This window comes from Thunnus thynnus, chromosome 5 (genome assembly GCF_963924715.1).
Source record: "Thunnus thynnus chromosome 5, fThuThy2.1, whole genome shotgun sequence".
Lineage (NCBI taxonomy): Eukaryota > Metazoa > Chordata > Actinopteri > Scombriformes > Scombridae > Thunnus > Thunnus thynnus.
In genome coordinates this window covers 12,793,188-12,810,230 of record NC_089521.1, presented here as the reverse complement: position 1 = coordinate 12,810,230, position 17,043 = coordinate 12,793,188, and the positions used below count along the sequence as shown (strand labels likewise).

Below are 17,043 nucleotides of genomic sequence, written 5' to 3'. Positions count from 1 at the left end.
GGGCGTGGGCTCTACACTCCTCATCCCCTCTCTTCTGTCTGTGGAAGCACATTGTTCAACGCGGGCTCGTTTCACCCAGAACCAATGAACGCCTCGGTGCCGCTTGCTGCATTTTAGCCACTGAAAAGCTCAACAGTTTCTGGGGGAGAATAAGGTGCAGATATCCGAAGACGGCGGGAAGCAGACCAAGAACATTTTGTTTTCTTCTCATTAAGAGGCAACAGAGTTGAAAGGTTTTCTTCTTCTTCTCCTCCGGTAGACGAAACGTCGCTCTTGTCGCTAATTAGAGCTCTGCTTGTTGTAAGTATGCAATGCACATTCCTGTGTCCGAAATATGTCGGCAGTGACTGTTTTTTTTGGGTTTTTTGTCTAATGGTAGGTCCGCTTTAAAATGCTTTCAGTCTTTTCGGACACCGCTGGAGATTGCGGTCCACAGTTAAAACACGTTAGCTGTAGCTATCATTACATTTTCATTCACGCCCGGCGAGCTTTTATCTATCGAGCTCAGTAACTGCATTTTACTTGTTTCCTACGTGTTTGCACGGTTATACGGTTTATATAGGTTGTGTCGAGATTGGTTGAGTGTTTTTTTCTAAACAATTACCTATTTTGAATAACAGTCTCCCTTGAGTTTGGGTGTTAAAACTTGGTAAGGGAAGAATAGTGGGTTTCCCCCTAATCTCACCTTGAAAGAGAAAGCGAAGGCTTTTAAATAGACATCGCTTTCGTGAGGAATTGATCTTCTGTGGCCTGTATTTTTTTTTCCATTGTAAAGACAATCTAGAGTATGAGGTTGCTGCTGCCGATAGTGGCCACACAGACAAGCAGGGTGACGCCCCGTCACACTGAGTAAAAACTGAATGTGTCACTGCGGAAGTTGGATTCCTTTGCAAGGCTTTTAGATATCTGACTTGGGATATTTTCTGCTCTGGAAGCTGTCAAAACTGTTTAAGGAGCTGGAAAGGGGGGAAATATGACAAAGATAGTACTAATGCCTCTCAAATTCTGGCCAAAGGGGCTGAAAGGCAGGAGGAGAAACAATTTACCCATCCCAAGATGACATAAATCTACATGAGAATTCATTCATTATTACAAAGTGGCATCAAACAAAGTTACAGCCTCCTGCACTTAAACAGAAAGTGTCTCTTTTTTGTGTCTATTGATGTATTTTTTTGGCATATGATTGGCATAAACTTTCTACTTACAACATCACTGCTGACCAAAGCATTATTTATGATTAACATGCAACAACCTCATAATTTTTTCCATGTTTATATGGGCTGGAGTACATTAGATTCCAATAAGGGGGTCCAGTTTCGGTTGTGTGAATTTGACAGAGTCAAGGCAAGAATTTAGGCAGCTGGAAAACAGCTGGAGCTAGTCCGGCCTGTGATAGAGGTGCGATGTATATGTGTTGTCTCTTTCTGTGAACAGCTGTAGCCCAGCAGCATGCCAAATATAAGAGTGACTGTTCAGACTGTGTTCATCTTTAGGGATTTAACTTGTTAAATGTGTAGGTGTGAGGATTTCAGATGTCTCTTGATAAGTTCATGGCTTTTCTGATATTATCAAGCGTTGTCATATTCTTGACTCTACTGTATTTGTTCCTAATTTAAGTCAATAATTCTTTTTAAAAAAATCTGAGAACGGATTGAACATTCAGTGGGATTCTCTGCAGGTTGATGGTGCTGCTTTCACGTGCCCACCTTAAAACCGACTGGACACAATTCACCCGTTTCCTCTGATTCCAAGAAAGACCACTGATGAGTTTTTGGGGGGGTGTTTGGTGTCTGATGGTAAGCCTCATGGCTCTTCTAACTGGTGGTCCTTTGTGTGGAGGTCAGCTGGCCTTTTTCATCTCTGCTGCTGCCTCCACAGTTTTCACCCCGCTCCACAATCTAAAAGGATGACCCAGTAGGGAAAAGGTCACCTGGACTCCAGTGCCTTTAAGAGCAGTTTGTTTAAGTGTGCGCACAAACACACGGATGCATGCAGAAACTCTCTACGTAAATGTTTGTGAGGGAGAAAATGTTGGGAGGAGGAATTGTTTACTAAAGGATTTTCTCTTGGAGCAAAATTATGGTTTTCACTCATGTTTTGGTATTTTCTCTGGCTTGCACCCCCTAAAGGAGGAATGCCTTGGATAGTGATTGAATGAATAGTCATGTTTTAAATGTATAGTCTGACAATTAGATTTCCTCTCAATCGAAGAATTGCCTCAAGTCTGCACTTACTTGTGTTTCATTGGCCTCAGAGAGCATAATAGTGAGTCCTCATCTGCCAGTCAACACTTATGTTTGGATGCTGTTTAGAAGGATGATGTCATTGGAGAACAGTGGGAGGGTGCGGTGGGCTATCGAGGCTCTGGGATGGGTCGTGGAGTCTCCGTATTCGACCGGGATACCTCCCTAGAGAGGGTCTCCTTACCATCATCGCTCCATTAAAAATCTATTATCTCTGCAGTGGGCTTGTGGCTCTGCCAGTATGGATTCTTTAACCAATTAAGCACTTTAATGGAGGACAGAATGCATGTTGAGGAAGATGGCCATTCATATGTTCATGTGTTGAAGTCATGAAATAGTTTTCCAGGTCTGGACCAAAAAGGTAAAGAGATGTTTATTGAGTGTAATGTTCAGAGCCATACAGCTGAATGGGCTGGGAAAAGGCCAGGCTTGGAGGTTGTTGACATTTTTTATTATTGATTTCTTTATTTATTTTTCAGTTTCCAGGTCGACCCCACCCTCCTGTGGTTTGCTATGCCCTTGGCATATAGTAAGAGTGGCCCTTTCCCTCCCTCTCCCTCAGCCACTCTCCTCCCATCACCCCTCTCTGTGCTCTGTGCTCGCACCCTCCGTAAGCTGTCATGTAAGATTATCCTCCTGGTCCAGGCGGGGCTCTAGAGTTTCAAAACGAACTGTTAATTTCCCAGGCTGGAGGTGGCGAGCTATAAATAACCCTAAACACAGAAATACTGTATAGTGCTCCTTCATCAAAAAGGCAGCAGCCATGCTAAGATTTGGGCACTTTGGATTAGAATAGGTCGCTGCAGCACTACAGCTATAGCCTGGCTCAGCATCATTTATGTGAACAGTGGTGGAGGAAATCCTACTCTATTCTTTGAGCTAATTTGTTATGCCAGTACAGGAGTCCAGTGTTTCCCCTATAATTGTACAGGCCTGGCAGCCAACAAGAACTCCCACCAAGCCAAAAAAAATCTTTTTTTTTTCTTTTAAAATGCCAAAAATAACACCAGATATCCATTCATACGGAAATCAATAATTATTGGCGTTTAGGAGCCTCTGTGCTGTGTTGTTCCGAATTGTGAGTCTACCTCAGTGTTGCTGTGTTATTGCCTGGGAAACTCTTGACACGCCAAACATCTGAAATTCAGGCCAAAATATCTGAGAGAGTGGCGAGGATGCTAGAAGCTAGCATGACTTTGTTTGTAAAAAAAAATTGTTCCGAGTGGATCACTGGGAAATAAAATAAACATGGGAAGACTTGTAAAATATGACTCCTTTAACTGTTTGTTTGATCACATCCAAATGTTCTATAATATGTCCCCCGACGGCCCGTCTCACCACCCCAAAGCACCAAAGCAGTCAACCGAGGGGAAACACTGGAGTCACTTTGCTGCACGATCATTACTTTTGTCAGATATGTGCAATGTATAAATGAAAAAAATGGAGCATGTGTGGGTTTGTGTACATGTGCAAATGTGGCCACATGTCTGGGGCACATAAGGACTGTAGCACAGGTTAACCATGCACTGACAGTAATTACTGTACAATATGAAAATCAGGACTGCAGAGGAGGATATGGGGCTGTGGCACTGCTATATGGGCAGGATAACCATCTGTGTGTACAGAACAGAAAAACTTGGACATAAAGTCCTCATGCCTCGTCTGTAGCTGTGGATGAAATATGTAAAAAGACTGATGAACAGCAATGATTGTCATCGCCAGTGGATGTGTTTTTGTCTTACCTCTCTATCTGCACAAAGATCAGCTCAGTACAAGCCAGCGCTGACAAGTGGCTCTGAGAAAGTGACAGAATCTCTGTCAATGATTAAGTTTGCTATTCATCTCCATATGTATATGTGGATTATTAATCAGCTGCTGACATGGCCTAGTTTGAGAGGAGATGGCACGGCAGTCTGTTTTCCTTCCTCCAGTCTCCTGGTAGCAGGCGCGGGTGTGCTGAATTTGCATTTTAGGCTGTAAATTTCAATGGTTTGGCAGGTGTACACTTGAGATCTGGTTATGTAGACAAACGTGGTAACCAACCGTGTCAAAAAAAATCTAGAGAGCTGTGAGTGTTTGTGAGAATGCACATCTGTCATTTTTATTTGTGTCCTACATTTCCCATCTTTTCTACTCATCAGTTTCTTTCAGTGTGCATTATTAGCATGCAAATTCATAAACAATATTAATCTTCAATGTACAACTATTTTGATTAGGGCTGCAACTAACGATTATTATTTCATTATTGATTAATCTGTCGATTTATATTCTTGATTAATTGATTGGTCATTGGGTCTATGAAATGTTGATCAGTGTTTCCCAATTCCCAACATGCAACCTCAAATTTCTTGTTTAGTTCCAATAAACAGTCCATAACCCAAAGAAATCAGAAAATATTCATATTTAAGAAGCTGGGACAAGAGAATTTTAGTATTAAACCATGATTAATCAATTATCAATCGTTGCCAATTAATTGATTAATCATTGTAGTTATTTACCAAAGAAAATACCAAATATTCACTGTGTCCAGCTTCTTAAATGTGAGGATTTTATGCTTTTCTTTGTCATATATGACAGTAGACAGATATTTATTTATTTATTTTTGACTGTTGGTTGAATAAAACATAAAGCAATTTGAGCAATTTAGGCTGTTTGAAATTATAACATATTTTATTATTTTCTGGCATTTTAAAGACAAAATGACTAGTAGATTAATCGATAAAGAAAATAATCATTAGTTTGCAAACCTAATTAGTATTTTGAATATTTGAATATTAAAGTTGAATATTAAAATAGTTGGTGATTAATTTTGTATCAATCGACTAAATGATTAATCATTGCAGCTCTACTTTTGATAATGGATTAATTGTTTGATTCATTTTTCAAGCAAATGGATAAAACAAGTCATTTTGCAGCTTGTGCTCTAGAAACTTGTGATGAGCATTATACACAGTTTTCCAGAGTTTTATCGACCAAACAATTAATCTAGAAAATTGGCAGCATAATCAATAAGACAAATAATTGTTGGTTGCAGCCCCTACTTATTTATGAGTAATGTTTGGGTTGGATGTGTGTATGCTGGCGAGACTGGGGACATCTGATTTACCAGTGAACATTACTAATAATATGACAGACCTGTTACTCGTAGCTGACAAAGGATAAGATTAAGAACCGGGCTGTGATGTAGGTCTGACGGGTTATAGTAGAGTGAATCAGTGTAGATGACATGTCAGATGGGAGGAGGAGTATAAACATCCGTCATGTAAAATCGCTGACTAGTCTTAGACCGTTTGGTCAACACCTGTCCTTGTCCCTGTTACCTATCTGCCTGGACTGTGAATAACACCAAGATGATTGAGTGGACAAAATATACGTTTTTTCACTCTAGTATTACAAATAATCAAGGTAAAACTTGTTAGCAAAATATGTCTGTTAGCGAGAAATTTTACAGTTGAAAAATGTGCTCTCTCAAAATGGTGGCATTGCTAAATGACCTCAAACATACAGTATCTTTGAGATTTCTGTGATGCGGTTTCTTGTTACTTAGCGGCTGCAATATACACCAATACACAGTACCTGTAATATCTGGTCTTATTTGAAGACACTTGTTTAAGACACTGGCTAGTTGCAACCCTAATCCATGATGGCACACATGTCATTCCCTGTTATAGCGCTTTATCTCATGTCAAAGACGTGTCCATATTTTTTAACATTTTATTTTGTGTCCATGCTGTTTTCTACCAACTGTTCCATTACATTAACTAGATTAGTTCCTGGTGAGCCTTTGCCCTGTCTTGAGCTCATAGCCTACAGTGACCAGAGGTGTTCCAGCGTCTGTATGCCCTGCACAAGTCTCTCCTTCTCACAGCTGCTGTTTATTTGGTTAGAGGAGGCTCTCAGGAGCAAGGCTTGCTCTGCGGCTCCACCACGCTCTCTGTACTCCAGCCAGGGTGAGCTGCACTGTGTACCAGGTTGATTTATTTACAGTGAGGGAAAAGGAAGCTAAATGTTTGGCCACAAGATTGAGGGGTCAGGATAATTCCCTTCCTGTTGTGCTTGAGAGTTATAGCAGTAAGGGTGTTTTTACAAGGAGGCCATTGTTGATATTGGGGATGGCGGTCAGAGTTACCTGTTCCATTAAGACCAAGCAATGGCTTATTGGATCATGGATGTGTGGTTGGATCGTGTGTGTGTGTGTTTATGTGTGTGTGTGTGTGTGTGTGTGTGTGTGTGATTGAATGAGAGCAGCTAAATGACTGTGTCCTCAGTTAGCAAGTCTGCTTTTCTGTCAATCATTGACATCAGTGAGCCAGTCTCACTCTTGGCTAATCTTAGTCTGGCCCCACATCAGCACAGTCACACACAACTCAGACACAAATAACACAGAGGTAATGCAGATTCTATTAATACAACACCACACCCAGAGACAAATATAGGAGCATACTTACTTTTGACTCCCCTTCCCCCACTGAATTTGCTTTATAAAGGTACTTTTAGTTGAACGCTGTGCTGTCATTTAATTAAACTGTCCAGAAGCTGTTTTCATGTCACCTGTTACTCCTCTCCTTCTACAAAATCCTGTTACTGTGAATATTCACTCCAGCTGTGTGTGTGTGTTTGTGTATGTATGTGCGTGTGTGCGTGCGCGCGTGCTCCCGTGGGAGATAAAACACTAGAGAGAGGGTGTGCATGTGTTCTGCTCAGCCGAAGCGCTGGTGTTCACCGCTGATCCGTGCGAGAGGAGTTTGACTAACAGAGCAACATGTTGTGGATTTTTATATAAGGGATGACAGTTGGTGCCCCAGAGAAGGTAAAACGGCATATGTGACCCGTAGTGCTCATGAAATCCTGACGGATTGATTACACACGGTAGCAAGTGGTACAAGTTAGTGATTTTCTTCCTCAGCAAAGTGAGACTCTGTCGATGAGCAGGCGGAAATATTTAACCCTGTGTGACCTTGTTTCAGTCTGAAATGCATGGTCCGTAGTACAAGACTTAAGAGAAACTAGTTTTGAGGAAGAGAAATTTGAGGCCGCCCTAAATGGGACATAAGTTGATAACAGTGCCTAAAAGAGCATAATACAATTCTGATGTCATTATTATTATAAGTCTGTGTTGAAAGTGGAAATGGCACTGTTCATGTCAATTCTGGCCGTCGAGCCAGCAGCTGAATCCAAGTGGTTTTATTTTCAAGTTGATCTTCGTCGACGGGGAATTGCGCAAGAATGTCTAGAGTTGAGTTTTTTGCCACTACTGTCAAACAGAAAGTGAAAGTAAAGTGCCACCCCTGGTCACTCTGTTCTGGACAGACACAGAAATTCCCAGTGATTTTCCTCTGAGCTCTGATGAAAGAGAATACATTGCTGTGATGACATCACCTTGCCACTCATTGTTGTCCAAATGATGTCAAACTGAGGCTGTAACCACGGGAGGTTCCTAAAGTTGCCACGGGCCTCCAGCTGTCTTTACATGTGGGCGGCCATAGGTTTGGTCACACTAGCCCTAGCTTGTATTTTTATTAAATCTTGCAAAATCTCTGATAGCTTCTTGTCTTTCTAATTCTTGACTCATGTGTGCCATTGTGTCTACTACTGGGCTGGTATCAGGTCATTCTCAGGTCACAGATTTGGTAACTTTGTGGTAAATTTGCAGTAACGCTGAGTCACACGTTACCACTGTATGCAGCGGCAACACCCATATGACTGCTTTCTCTACCCGTTGATTCAACAAGCCTGGAATTTCACTGGCCAGCAATGTTGTGGTGGTGGTGGTGATGTCAGGGGATCTGTGTGTGTGTGTGTGTGTGTGTGTGTGTGTGTGTGTGTGTGTGTGTGTGTGTGTGTGTGTGTGTGTGTGTGTGTGTGTGTGTGTGTGCCTTTGTATTGGCTTGTGTCGATGCATGGATCTACATGTGTGGTTCCAGCTGACTCAAGGGTTACCTCTGTAATGGCACAAATGACACAAGCTTTTCACCATATCTCCTACATTTGCCCTTTACCACTAACCTCTGTGTCTCAACGCTCTGTTCATCCATTCTGCTGCCATCTGTTGCTTGTTAGTTTGGGTGTAAATTTCTAACCATCTACCTGAGTTATAGAAAAACATTCATCAAAGCTAAAGGGATTTGAAAGGTTGTTTTTCATACATTTAGTTGTGAATTTCAAATACATGTCCACAGGCAACATTGTCTTGTAAGGTATCCAAATTTCCGAGTATATTTTTGATAATATAGCAGAATTGTGCAGGTCCTTCCAAGTCAGAAATGTACAGAAAATACTTTGCTTTTCCTGTTCTGTTCTTAAATACCCACTAGATCCAGAGTGGGTATTCTTGTGACCAACATGTTTCTTTAATAACATGCTTTGATTTATGATCAGAGTAGCTCTGTTGCATCGAATAGACCTATTAAGTGGGTTCAGTGGGTCCATTGGGGACAACTGAAGGTACACCTGGAGTCATAAAATCCTCTTTTAGGCCTCTCGTACTGTTGCTATGGATCGATCCCTATGGAAGAACCATGGCAAAGCATCAAGAAACAGTTCGTAGAAATAGCCTAGCTTTGTTGCAGTAGTGAAATGATATAGCCTAGCTCGTTGTGGAAAAGGAAAAAAAGGCTGATGTGCACATGCAGGTTTATTTCAAAGATATTTAACTTTTGACCTCCTCAAATATTTTTGGTAAACAGTTATTGGCATTGCTCTATTTATGCTTCTGTTTTGGGGGAGGTGGTGTTTTGGTGATTTTCTGATTTTTGCCATGTGCTCTGGTTGCTCTGGTGTCTACTACCGTGGATTCAAAGGTAGCCATCAGTAACGTGAAGCCTGAGTGATGAGGATCAGTCTACCGGTGTCATGCCCCTCCTTTTTCTCCCTCACTCTCCCTCTCATACACACGCACACACACACTCTCTCTGCTGCTCACACTGAGCGGGACAGGATTGGAACATTGAGTACCTTCAGCACATTTTTAACATTCCCCTTTGAGGGTCTCAACCTCAGCACCCACTGCACATACACACACACACACACAAACCACTGATGTTTCTCACCACTGGACAATAATGGTAACAGCTGTATGTTTTGTGTACACCACTGGTTATAAACCGCATTATGGCAGTCCAGTGGCAGAGTGAAGCTTGTCAAAGCTCCCATGTTTGACAAAAAACATGCACAGAAATTACCAGGTTTGGACAGTGAGCTAACCTTTTCTCTCTCTGCCATTTCTTCTTTCCAGCATTGGTGTGTGTGGTGAGCAGCAGCGGCAAAGATGACGGAATATAAGCTGGTGGTGGTAGGAGCTGGAGGCGTGGGCAAAAGTGCACTCACCATCCAGCTCATCCAGAATCACTTTGTGGATGAATATGACCCCACCATAGAGGTATGACTCTCTTCTGCATGTTTTACAGATTATTCTGCAAGGAGGCATCTTGGGTGTTGGGGTAGGAAGGTAGAGAAGGACTAAGCATACAGTTAAAAAATAAGTTCTTCGCTGCACCCCCTCGAATCGGTACACTGCTTTTACACCTACACAGTAGAAGTGCATGCATGCATTGATGTACATGTTTAATACAAATGTCCACAGTCACTGCTGAAAAATACTGTCTGGGCCCTACTACAACAGCTCTGTCTAAATCAAGTTGATTTAGTTTAATCAAATGCTGTGGTAATTATCCCAAATGGTCAGGCTTCGAAGAAGTTCCTAATTTTGTTTTAAAAGGAAATATTCACTCCGCCCTTCTTTGTAATTCTTTTTTTTTTTTTTTCATGAAAGCAAGACACTGAGAGACACTGCAGACTTTGCAAAGAGGAGAGGAAGCCAGTGAGAGTGTTTTCTCCTCTCTTCTCTCTTTTTCTCCCTCTCTGTCTCCACTCTCTCTCTCTTTCTCACCACGCCTGCCTCTGGCCAGACAATGTCCTTTTTGTGTATTTGCATTCCTGGCCCCTATGCTCTAACAAACAAAGGGAAGGCACTCCCATGTTTTTGTGGCTGCGTGTTGGAAGGCTAAACATTGGCTCCGATACCCTGCTCCTCTGATCTCCCAGTGTTAGTCTGACCTGGAAGTGGATAGGGAATTAATGACGGATATCAGCTTATCAATCAATATTACATCTGTGTGTCTTTGTGTGTGTGTGTGTGTGTGTGTGTGTGTGTGTGTGTGTGTGTGCGCACGCAAGCTTGCTTGCTGCGTCGCATTGAGTGACCGAGGCCAAGGATGTGACATCCCCAGTGATGGACTCACAGTTGCCTCTGCTGGCCGACGCTCAAATCCCACCTGAACATTCAGTTTTCCGTCTGTTTTTTGTTACAGATTTCTCTCTCTCTTATATTTGCCTGGTGTCTTTCCTCCCCTCCTTTTTCTGCAGGACTCCTACAGGAAACAGGTGGTGATTGACGGGGAGACCTGCCTGCTAGACATCCTGGACACTGCAGGTCAGGAGGAGTACAGCGCCATGAGGGATCAGTACATGAGGACAGGAGAGGGTTTCCTCTGTGTCTTCGCCATCAACAACACCAAGTCCTTTGAGGACATCCACCAGTACAGGTGTGAGACATATAAAGAGAGCAGGGGCATCACACATCATGATATTAAGAATTTTGGGATCTATTGTTGCAGATGTGTACATGTGTATTTTCTGGTCAGGTCAAATGGCCAGTCAAGGGTGGAGTTCAGACACAAAATCATTTATGTTCTCCTGAGGTGTGTCCGTATTTGTATATGCGGCGGTGTGTGTTACAGGGACTCCCATGGGGTCTGGAGGGAGAGGCGTGGGTATATGTGTGTGCCAGCTCTCTGCAGTAGTTGGGTGATGTCATGCTGTAGCGTTTAACACGGCTAAAGAAAGCTTAGCCCCCAACTGGAGGATTGCAGCACGATGCCAATGAAATCGATCCTGACTCAATTAGGGGAGCGGGGGAGAGGTAGCACTCCCAAGGACAGGGAAGGAGAAAGAGAGAAAGGGAGTGGGGCGGGAGGGGGGGGGGGGGGGGGGGGGGGGGGGGGGGGGGGTAGTTTCAGCTGGAGATGACAGTGTTCTCACTCTTTGCCATATTTTGTCTTTCTCATCACATTAGACACCCACTTGCCAGTCTTGCACGTGGCAAGTAAAAGAGGCTGCATATTAAGTTTGCCACCTCCTCTACAGTTTCGCAGGGTTTTTGAGTTTATTACGTTCACATTTATTTGGCTTGTTGCCATTGCAACCCAGCCTTTTTGGGGGGGGCTTGTTTAATACAACTGCCAGCATAACTGTAAAACCATCATGCTACTTGGGAAAGCATGTATGATCCTATGCTGGATGCTGGTGGCTTGATTAGAGCTGTTCATTTATTTAAAGATCTGTTGAGGCTTTTTTTTTTACTGGCACTACAGGTCATCTTGATTATTTTTTTTCTTTTTCATTTGAACTAGCCAGCATCATTATACTGTACCATACACAAGATTGCACCAGGCTGATAAGATTATATCTGCACTTGTTGTTCATTGGCACTTTTAATAGGCCTATTAGACTTGAAATACCTGCCTCACCACCACATAACTAGTCCATAATCTAAACCGCGTAACGTCATCAAGAGTCGAGCAAGTGTGGGCACAAACACCATTAGCAGTGTTGACTGCAGATGGGCTTGGCTCACTGTGGTGGATGCATCCTGCTGTACTGTGGCTGAGGGAGAAGAAGGGCTGAGCTGATAGATTGATCTGACCCACTCGTCTCGCTCAGTTTCCCCCTGGCTGCCTGGCGTTTGGCGCTGGCTGCTGTAGTGATGAGGTAATGCTGTTTGCCGCCTGCCTGTTGTCCATCCCTCCCCCTCCCTCCTTCAGCAGTGCAGCACAGCCCAGCACCGGCGGGCCCTGGCTCTTCCTCAGGGTCCTAGAGCTCCCTGGGTGGTTGGCTCTCCAGTGGCAGAGCTGCTGTTGTTTATGAAGCAGATCCCAGACAAGGGATATGTCACCGTCATAAATGCAGGGTTGGGGTGGATTAAGGAAACAGATTAGCAAAGTAAATAAATATTGACCATTTTCTTTTTTGTGGGTTTTTTTTTTTTTGCAACTTACAGAGAACAGATTAAACGTGTGAAGGACTCAGATGACGTTCCCATGGTGCTTGTGGGAAACAAATGTGACCTGCCGGCACGCACGGTGGACACAAGGCAAGCCCATGAACTCGCCCGCTCCTACGGCATCCCTTACATCGAGACCTCTGCCAAGACACGACAGGTATGTAGCGGACAAGAAGCTTATACATGCACTTTAATGGAAACAGCCCTTTCTTTCCCTCTCTCTGTCATAATTTAAACTACATTTAATCACCTGACTGACTAATTTCTCAAACCACAAAACCCCCTGTACCAGCTCTGTAATTTTACATTTTGCACGTGTATTCATGGACATCACATCAGGAACAGTGAACGGTCTGCGGTATGATGTGATTTGTACTGCTGGGAACATTTTATTATGCCGCAGGCAATGACTCATAGCTGGGAGTGGGGGGGGGGATGAGGGGGGCGGTGTTGTGGTGCTGAGCAAAACTCGGGAGAGAAGGTCAGTCCACCTTATGTGAACCTGGTCAGGTTAGGCTAACCCATTGTCACCAACGTCGGGGCCGACCCCCTCCACTTCTCCAGCAGTTGGCGAAACAACAGACAAGACTTTTCTTGTCTTGAGAAGCTGCAGCATTTATTAACTGACACACTGTAGTCTGTACTGTACATTTACTGCCAGACTGACAACTTACTGCTAACCTTTTCCTCTGCTCCGCTCGCATTCACCGTCACTTTTTTGCTGCTCTCTCTCTCACTCACTTAACCACACACTCGCTACGCACACACATTACGCACTGCTGTATTCCTTAAAGGAAATACACTACGAAGAGTTTCCCAGACATCGACAGGTTGACTCACGTTTCTGGAACAGCGCTGCACAGAGGCTCCAAAACTCTATTGATTTCCGAATGAATGGATATTTGGCGGGGGGTTGGCATTTTAAAAAAAAAAAAAAAAGGTTTTTTGGCCTGGCGGGGGTTCTTGTTGGCCTGGCAGTCCACCAGGCCTGTACAATTATAGAGGAAACACTGCAGTCATTATGATTTCTTGATTAACAGTGTGATTAACAGTGAAATGATCAGGGTTGCCATGGTAATGTTGCCAAGCCTCAGTGGTGAGTACACCTGTGGGCTTTGCTGCCAGTTATAAGATGAGCATCTAGTGTACTCCACTTATAATTAACCATTGTGGAGGCCCAGATTATTCTTTAACCTTCCTGTGTGTGTGTGTTTACAGGGAGTAGAGGACGCCTTCTACACACTGGTCAGGGAAATCAGACAGCATAAGCTGAGGAAGCTGAACCCGCCCGATGAGAGTGGTCAAGACTGTATGAGCTGTCGCTGTGTGGTATCGTGATGCAGGTGAGATATTTCTTGTTCTTCTTTGTCAGCTACACAGTAATAAAGAAAGTCTGCAAATTTTTCGGTAATGCTGAAACTTGAACATATTTTTATGGGCAGTACATGACTCTTATTGTAAGTAAAACTGCGAAACCATCTCTGCCACAGTTCTCATTTTTCAGTTTTCAAGATACAACAAACCTGCACTAACATCTGTCCCCCCCCCCCCCTTTGTGACTTTTCGCCCCACAGCTCATCGTTGCACGTTGAGGAGAAATGCTACAGCGTGTAGTGACAGCATGGACTTCAAGATAGAAAGATAAAACAACTCAATGATGAAATATAAACTTTTTTCAAAAAGAGGATGATGTAAGCAAAAGCTCTCAAGGAAACCACCAGAGCTGACTGAACCATAGACTTTATGGAAAAGAGGATTTGGACTGTTGCCTAAGTGGCTAGCTGAACTAGCCTGGTCCGGCCCCTTTTTTTGGTCCACGTTGACCTGTGAGCAACACCACTAATGACTCTTGTCAACTCCAGTGCGGTCTCGCTGGGTAGCTCCACAAGTTTCCTGCTAACTTATTGTTTTCAGTCTCAACACTGGTCTTAAAGGGGGCGTCTCTGACCTCCTCCCACCTTGAAAGCCTAATTCCACTCTCCCCTGGCTTCCCACTGGAAGGACTGACTGACTTAAATGGAATGGACTGGAATGGAGATTTAGTTGCCCCAACACCTCTCACATAAATAACCCCCTCATCCCACTCTACCTGCATCTGGGGTTGGAGGCTGACATGGGAATGACTATAATTTGTTGTTGTTGTTTAACAGTTAGCCTAGCCGTAAAAAAAAAAAAAAAACTCTTTGATTTTGTTTTCTGATATGAAAGATATTTTGTGATTGGAGGATCTGAAAGTCACTGAGCACTATGTGAGCAAGGGTGTTCATTTCAGATGGCGCCTGGTTTGACATTTTTCACGACCTGCCTGATGTAGTGTAGTGGAATTCCCATTGATATGTGGAAAGGAGAATATAAAGATAGATGAACTTGTTTTTTTTCCAGAATGCAGCTGCCTTTTCTCCTTGCAGACGTTTCTTTGCTAAGAGTTGTCTTTGTGGAATAATAATAGTAATGGCTAGTGTACATAGGTGCTGGTGCAATAGGATTCTTTACTGTCCACTTTACACAAAGTATTGGGAAAAAAACACCTCATGACTACTTTATTTTACTTTGGTTTAGGAAGAAGGGGTACAGTGCATGAAAATGTAGCTGTTGTCATCTTCACAGTTGCTAAAGCTGGAGTGGTTGCCTGTAGGATACTTGTACAGATACACAGCGACAGGTCATGGTTTTAGACACCAGTTGATTTTTCATTTCAGCAACTGTATGGTGTACAACTGTTATTTACTACATGGTGATTACAGCTATTTTTAAGTTGCAAGAATCGTTCCTCATAGTTACTAAGGCTCAGGAATCAGGATCCAGGAAGTTCGCATGTAATAGTCCTGGAAACCAAGGTTAGGGATGTCACCAGTAAGAGTGTAACGCACAAGTCCTGCCTCAGAATAGTCAAACTTCAGTTTTCCCACACACCATACTATCCTCAAACAGCTCCTCTTTCTCTGCCTCTTCTGCTCTTCAAAGGAACAATAACAGGTCAGGTGCTAATCATGTCATATTTACTGTAAATGTGGGAATATTATGTGTAACAGGTGATGGATATTGGGTTATGGGGGTGCATTGCTTTCTTTCTCGATACTGAATAGCTTGCGCTCTCCACAACCGCATTAATTTGCTGCCTAAATGAAAAAGACTGCTCTGTGTTTACTTTGCCTTATCTGTTAGCTAGTTTGTACCTCATGTATGCAGCGAGCTCTACCTGACAGTTTTTGTTGTTTGCTGCATTGTTTTGTTTGTTTGTGTGCAACTAAAGAAATACGGAGGCGTGTTGAGTTTAGATATGCGCTGTACAGAATTTGAAAGGCAAGACAAACTCCCCAAAACACTACTCTTGATTTTAAAAAAAGGGTTTATCTATAATGACGTGTGTCTGAATGTGATTCTGTTTAACACGACTGGAAAAACAAAAAAAAGTTAAAGACAGTTTGTGAGAAAAAGCCCTGTGTAAGCCAATTTGCCTTACTTCAATGTTCAATTTAGATGGTCTGATGGTGAATATCCTTTTAAAGAAAACAATTACATTACATTGGAACATGTGTTGTTAATCACTAGAATTTGTATCTTTTTAGTCCCCCAGATTATACTGTGCAGAATTTGTCATGTATGATCATGGATGTTCCAGACACTACAGGCAGGTTTTGGCTACATGCTTCAGATGCAAACCTCAAAGACATCTCGGACCTCTTGAGTGAAAAATGTCAAAAACAAGTTTTTATTTCTGACCCAGTTAATTTTGTACAGTTAAAGTGACTCTTTTTTTTCACTCATAACATGGCTTAAAGAAATACGATCAGTCTAGTTACTGTGTGGATGATAGTGGTCAAGGTGTTTTTATCAGTTAACCGTTCATTCCTCTGCTCGGAGGAAGGATACGAACTGTGAATGTGTCTTTAGATATTGTTTTTAAGAAGCCTTGTGTTTAAAACTTACAATCTTGAAATAATGCAGGATTTCCATACTTTTGGAGTTGATCCTCGGTCCCACTTTTGGCTGTATTGCTCCTAACATTTTATTTTTCACCCATTGTACTCAAACCACTTAATGGAAAAAAAAAGTGTGGAGTTTGTAACATGTACGTACAGTCCTGATAGTATTCTTGTCCTCTCCCTGTCGATCTTTATACAGAACATCCGTAATAATACCACAATTCCACAAATCTATGCATTAAATTCCCATTGCATTAGAATATCAGTGTCATGTTGCCGCAAGGATACTCAGCCAGCAAAACCACAAGTATACATGTCAGAAAACCTGGCAAGCATGACAAAGACTGTACGGACCATTGGGAGTTTTGCACAAGGATACAGTGGGCTCAAGGGCTTGTTTCTCCCTTGAAAACTGTGGAATGGAGGTGTGGAAAGAATTTGTGAAAATGTCAACTGTTTAGCTATTTAAGTTGTATTTACTCTTTAAAAAAAGGCAAATGTATTGCAGGACAGGAATAAAGATGTCAAGATGAAACTGTGTCTTGGTTCCTTTACTGTCAAACTTTCACATGTTCCTCTCAAATTTGAGATTTGCTGCCACCTACAGGCTGTTTTGTGTGCCATGTTTGAGCATATGATAGGAAATAACCAAGACTACATGGTGATGGAGATATTGAAAATTATACCAGATGATTAACTGTAAATAAATGATCAACCAGTCCAGAACAGCACAGAAATGTTCTTGACAAATGTTTTACCTGTTATGGGCGGTATAACCCTGGTTCATACGATGTGGGTGACTACATCTGTGATG

General features: G+C 42.6%; 1 protein-coding gene across 2 annotated transcripts; it reads left to right on the top strand.

The window, feature by feature from the left end:
• On the top strand, nt 1-16,764 carry LOC137182813 (GTPase HRas). Of its 2 annotated transcripts, none has more exons than XM_067589318.1 (6): nt 1-300; nt 9,478-9,621; nt 10,608-10,786; nt 12,301-12,460; nt 13,522-13,646; nt 13,878-16,764. In XM_067589318.1, exons 2-5 carry the CDS (start codon nt 9,511-9,513, stop codon nt 13,639-13,641), a joined length of 570 nt encoding a protein of 189 aa, XP_067445419.1. In that variant the 5' UTR covers nt 1-300; nt 9,478-9,510; the 3' UTR covers nt 13,642-13,646; nt 13,878-16,764. The 2 variants fall into 2 exon arrangements, with proteins under 2 accessions (XP_067445419.1, XP_067445421.1); XM_067589320.1 differs by lacking the exon at nt 1-300 and adding an exon at nt 6,898-7,053.
• The last annotated feature ends 279 nt before the right edge of the window (nt 16,765-17,043 follow it).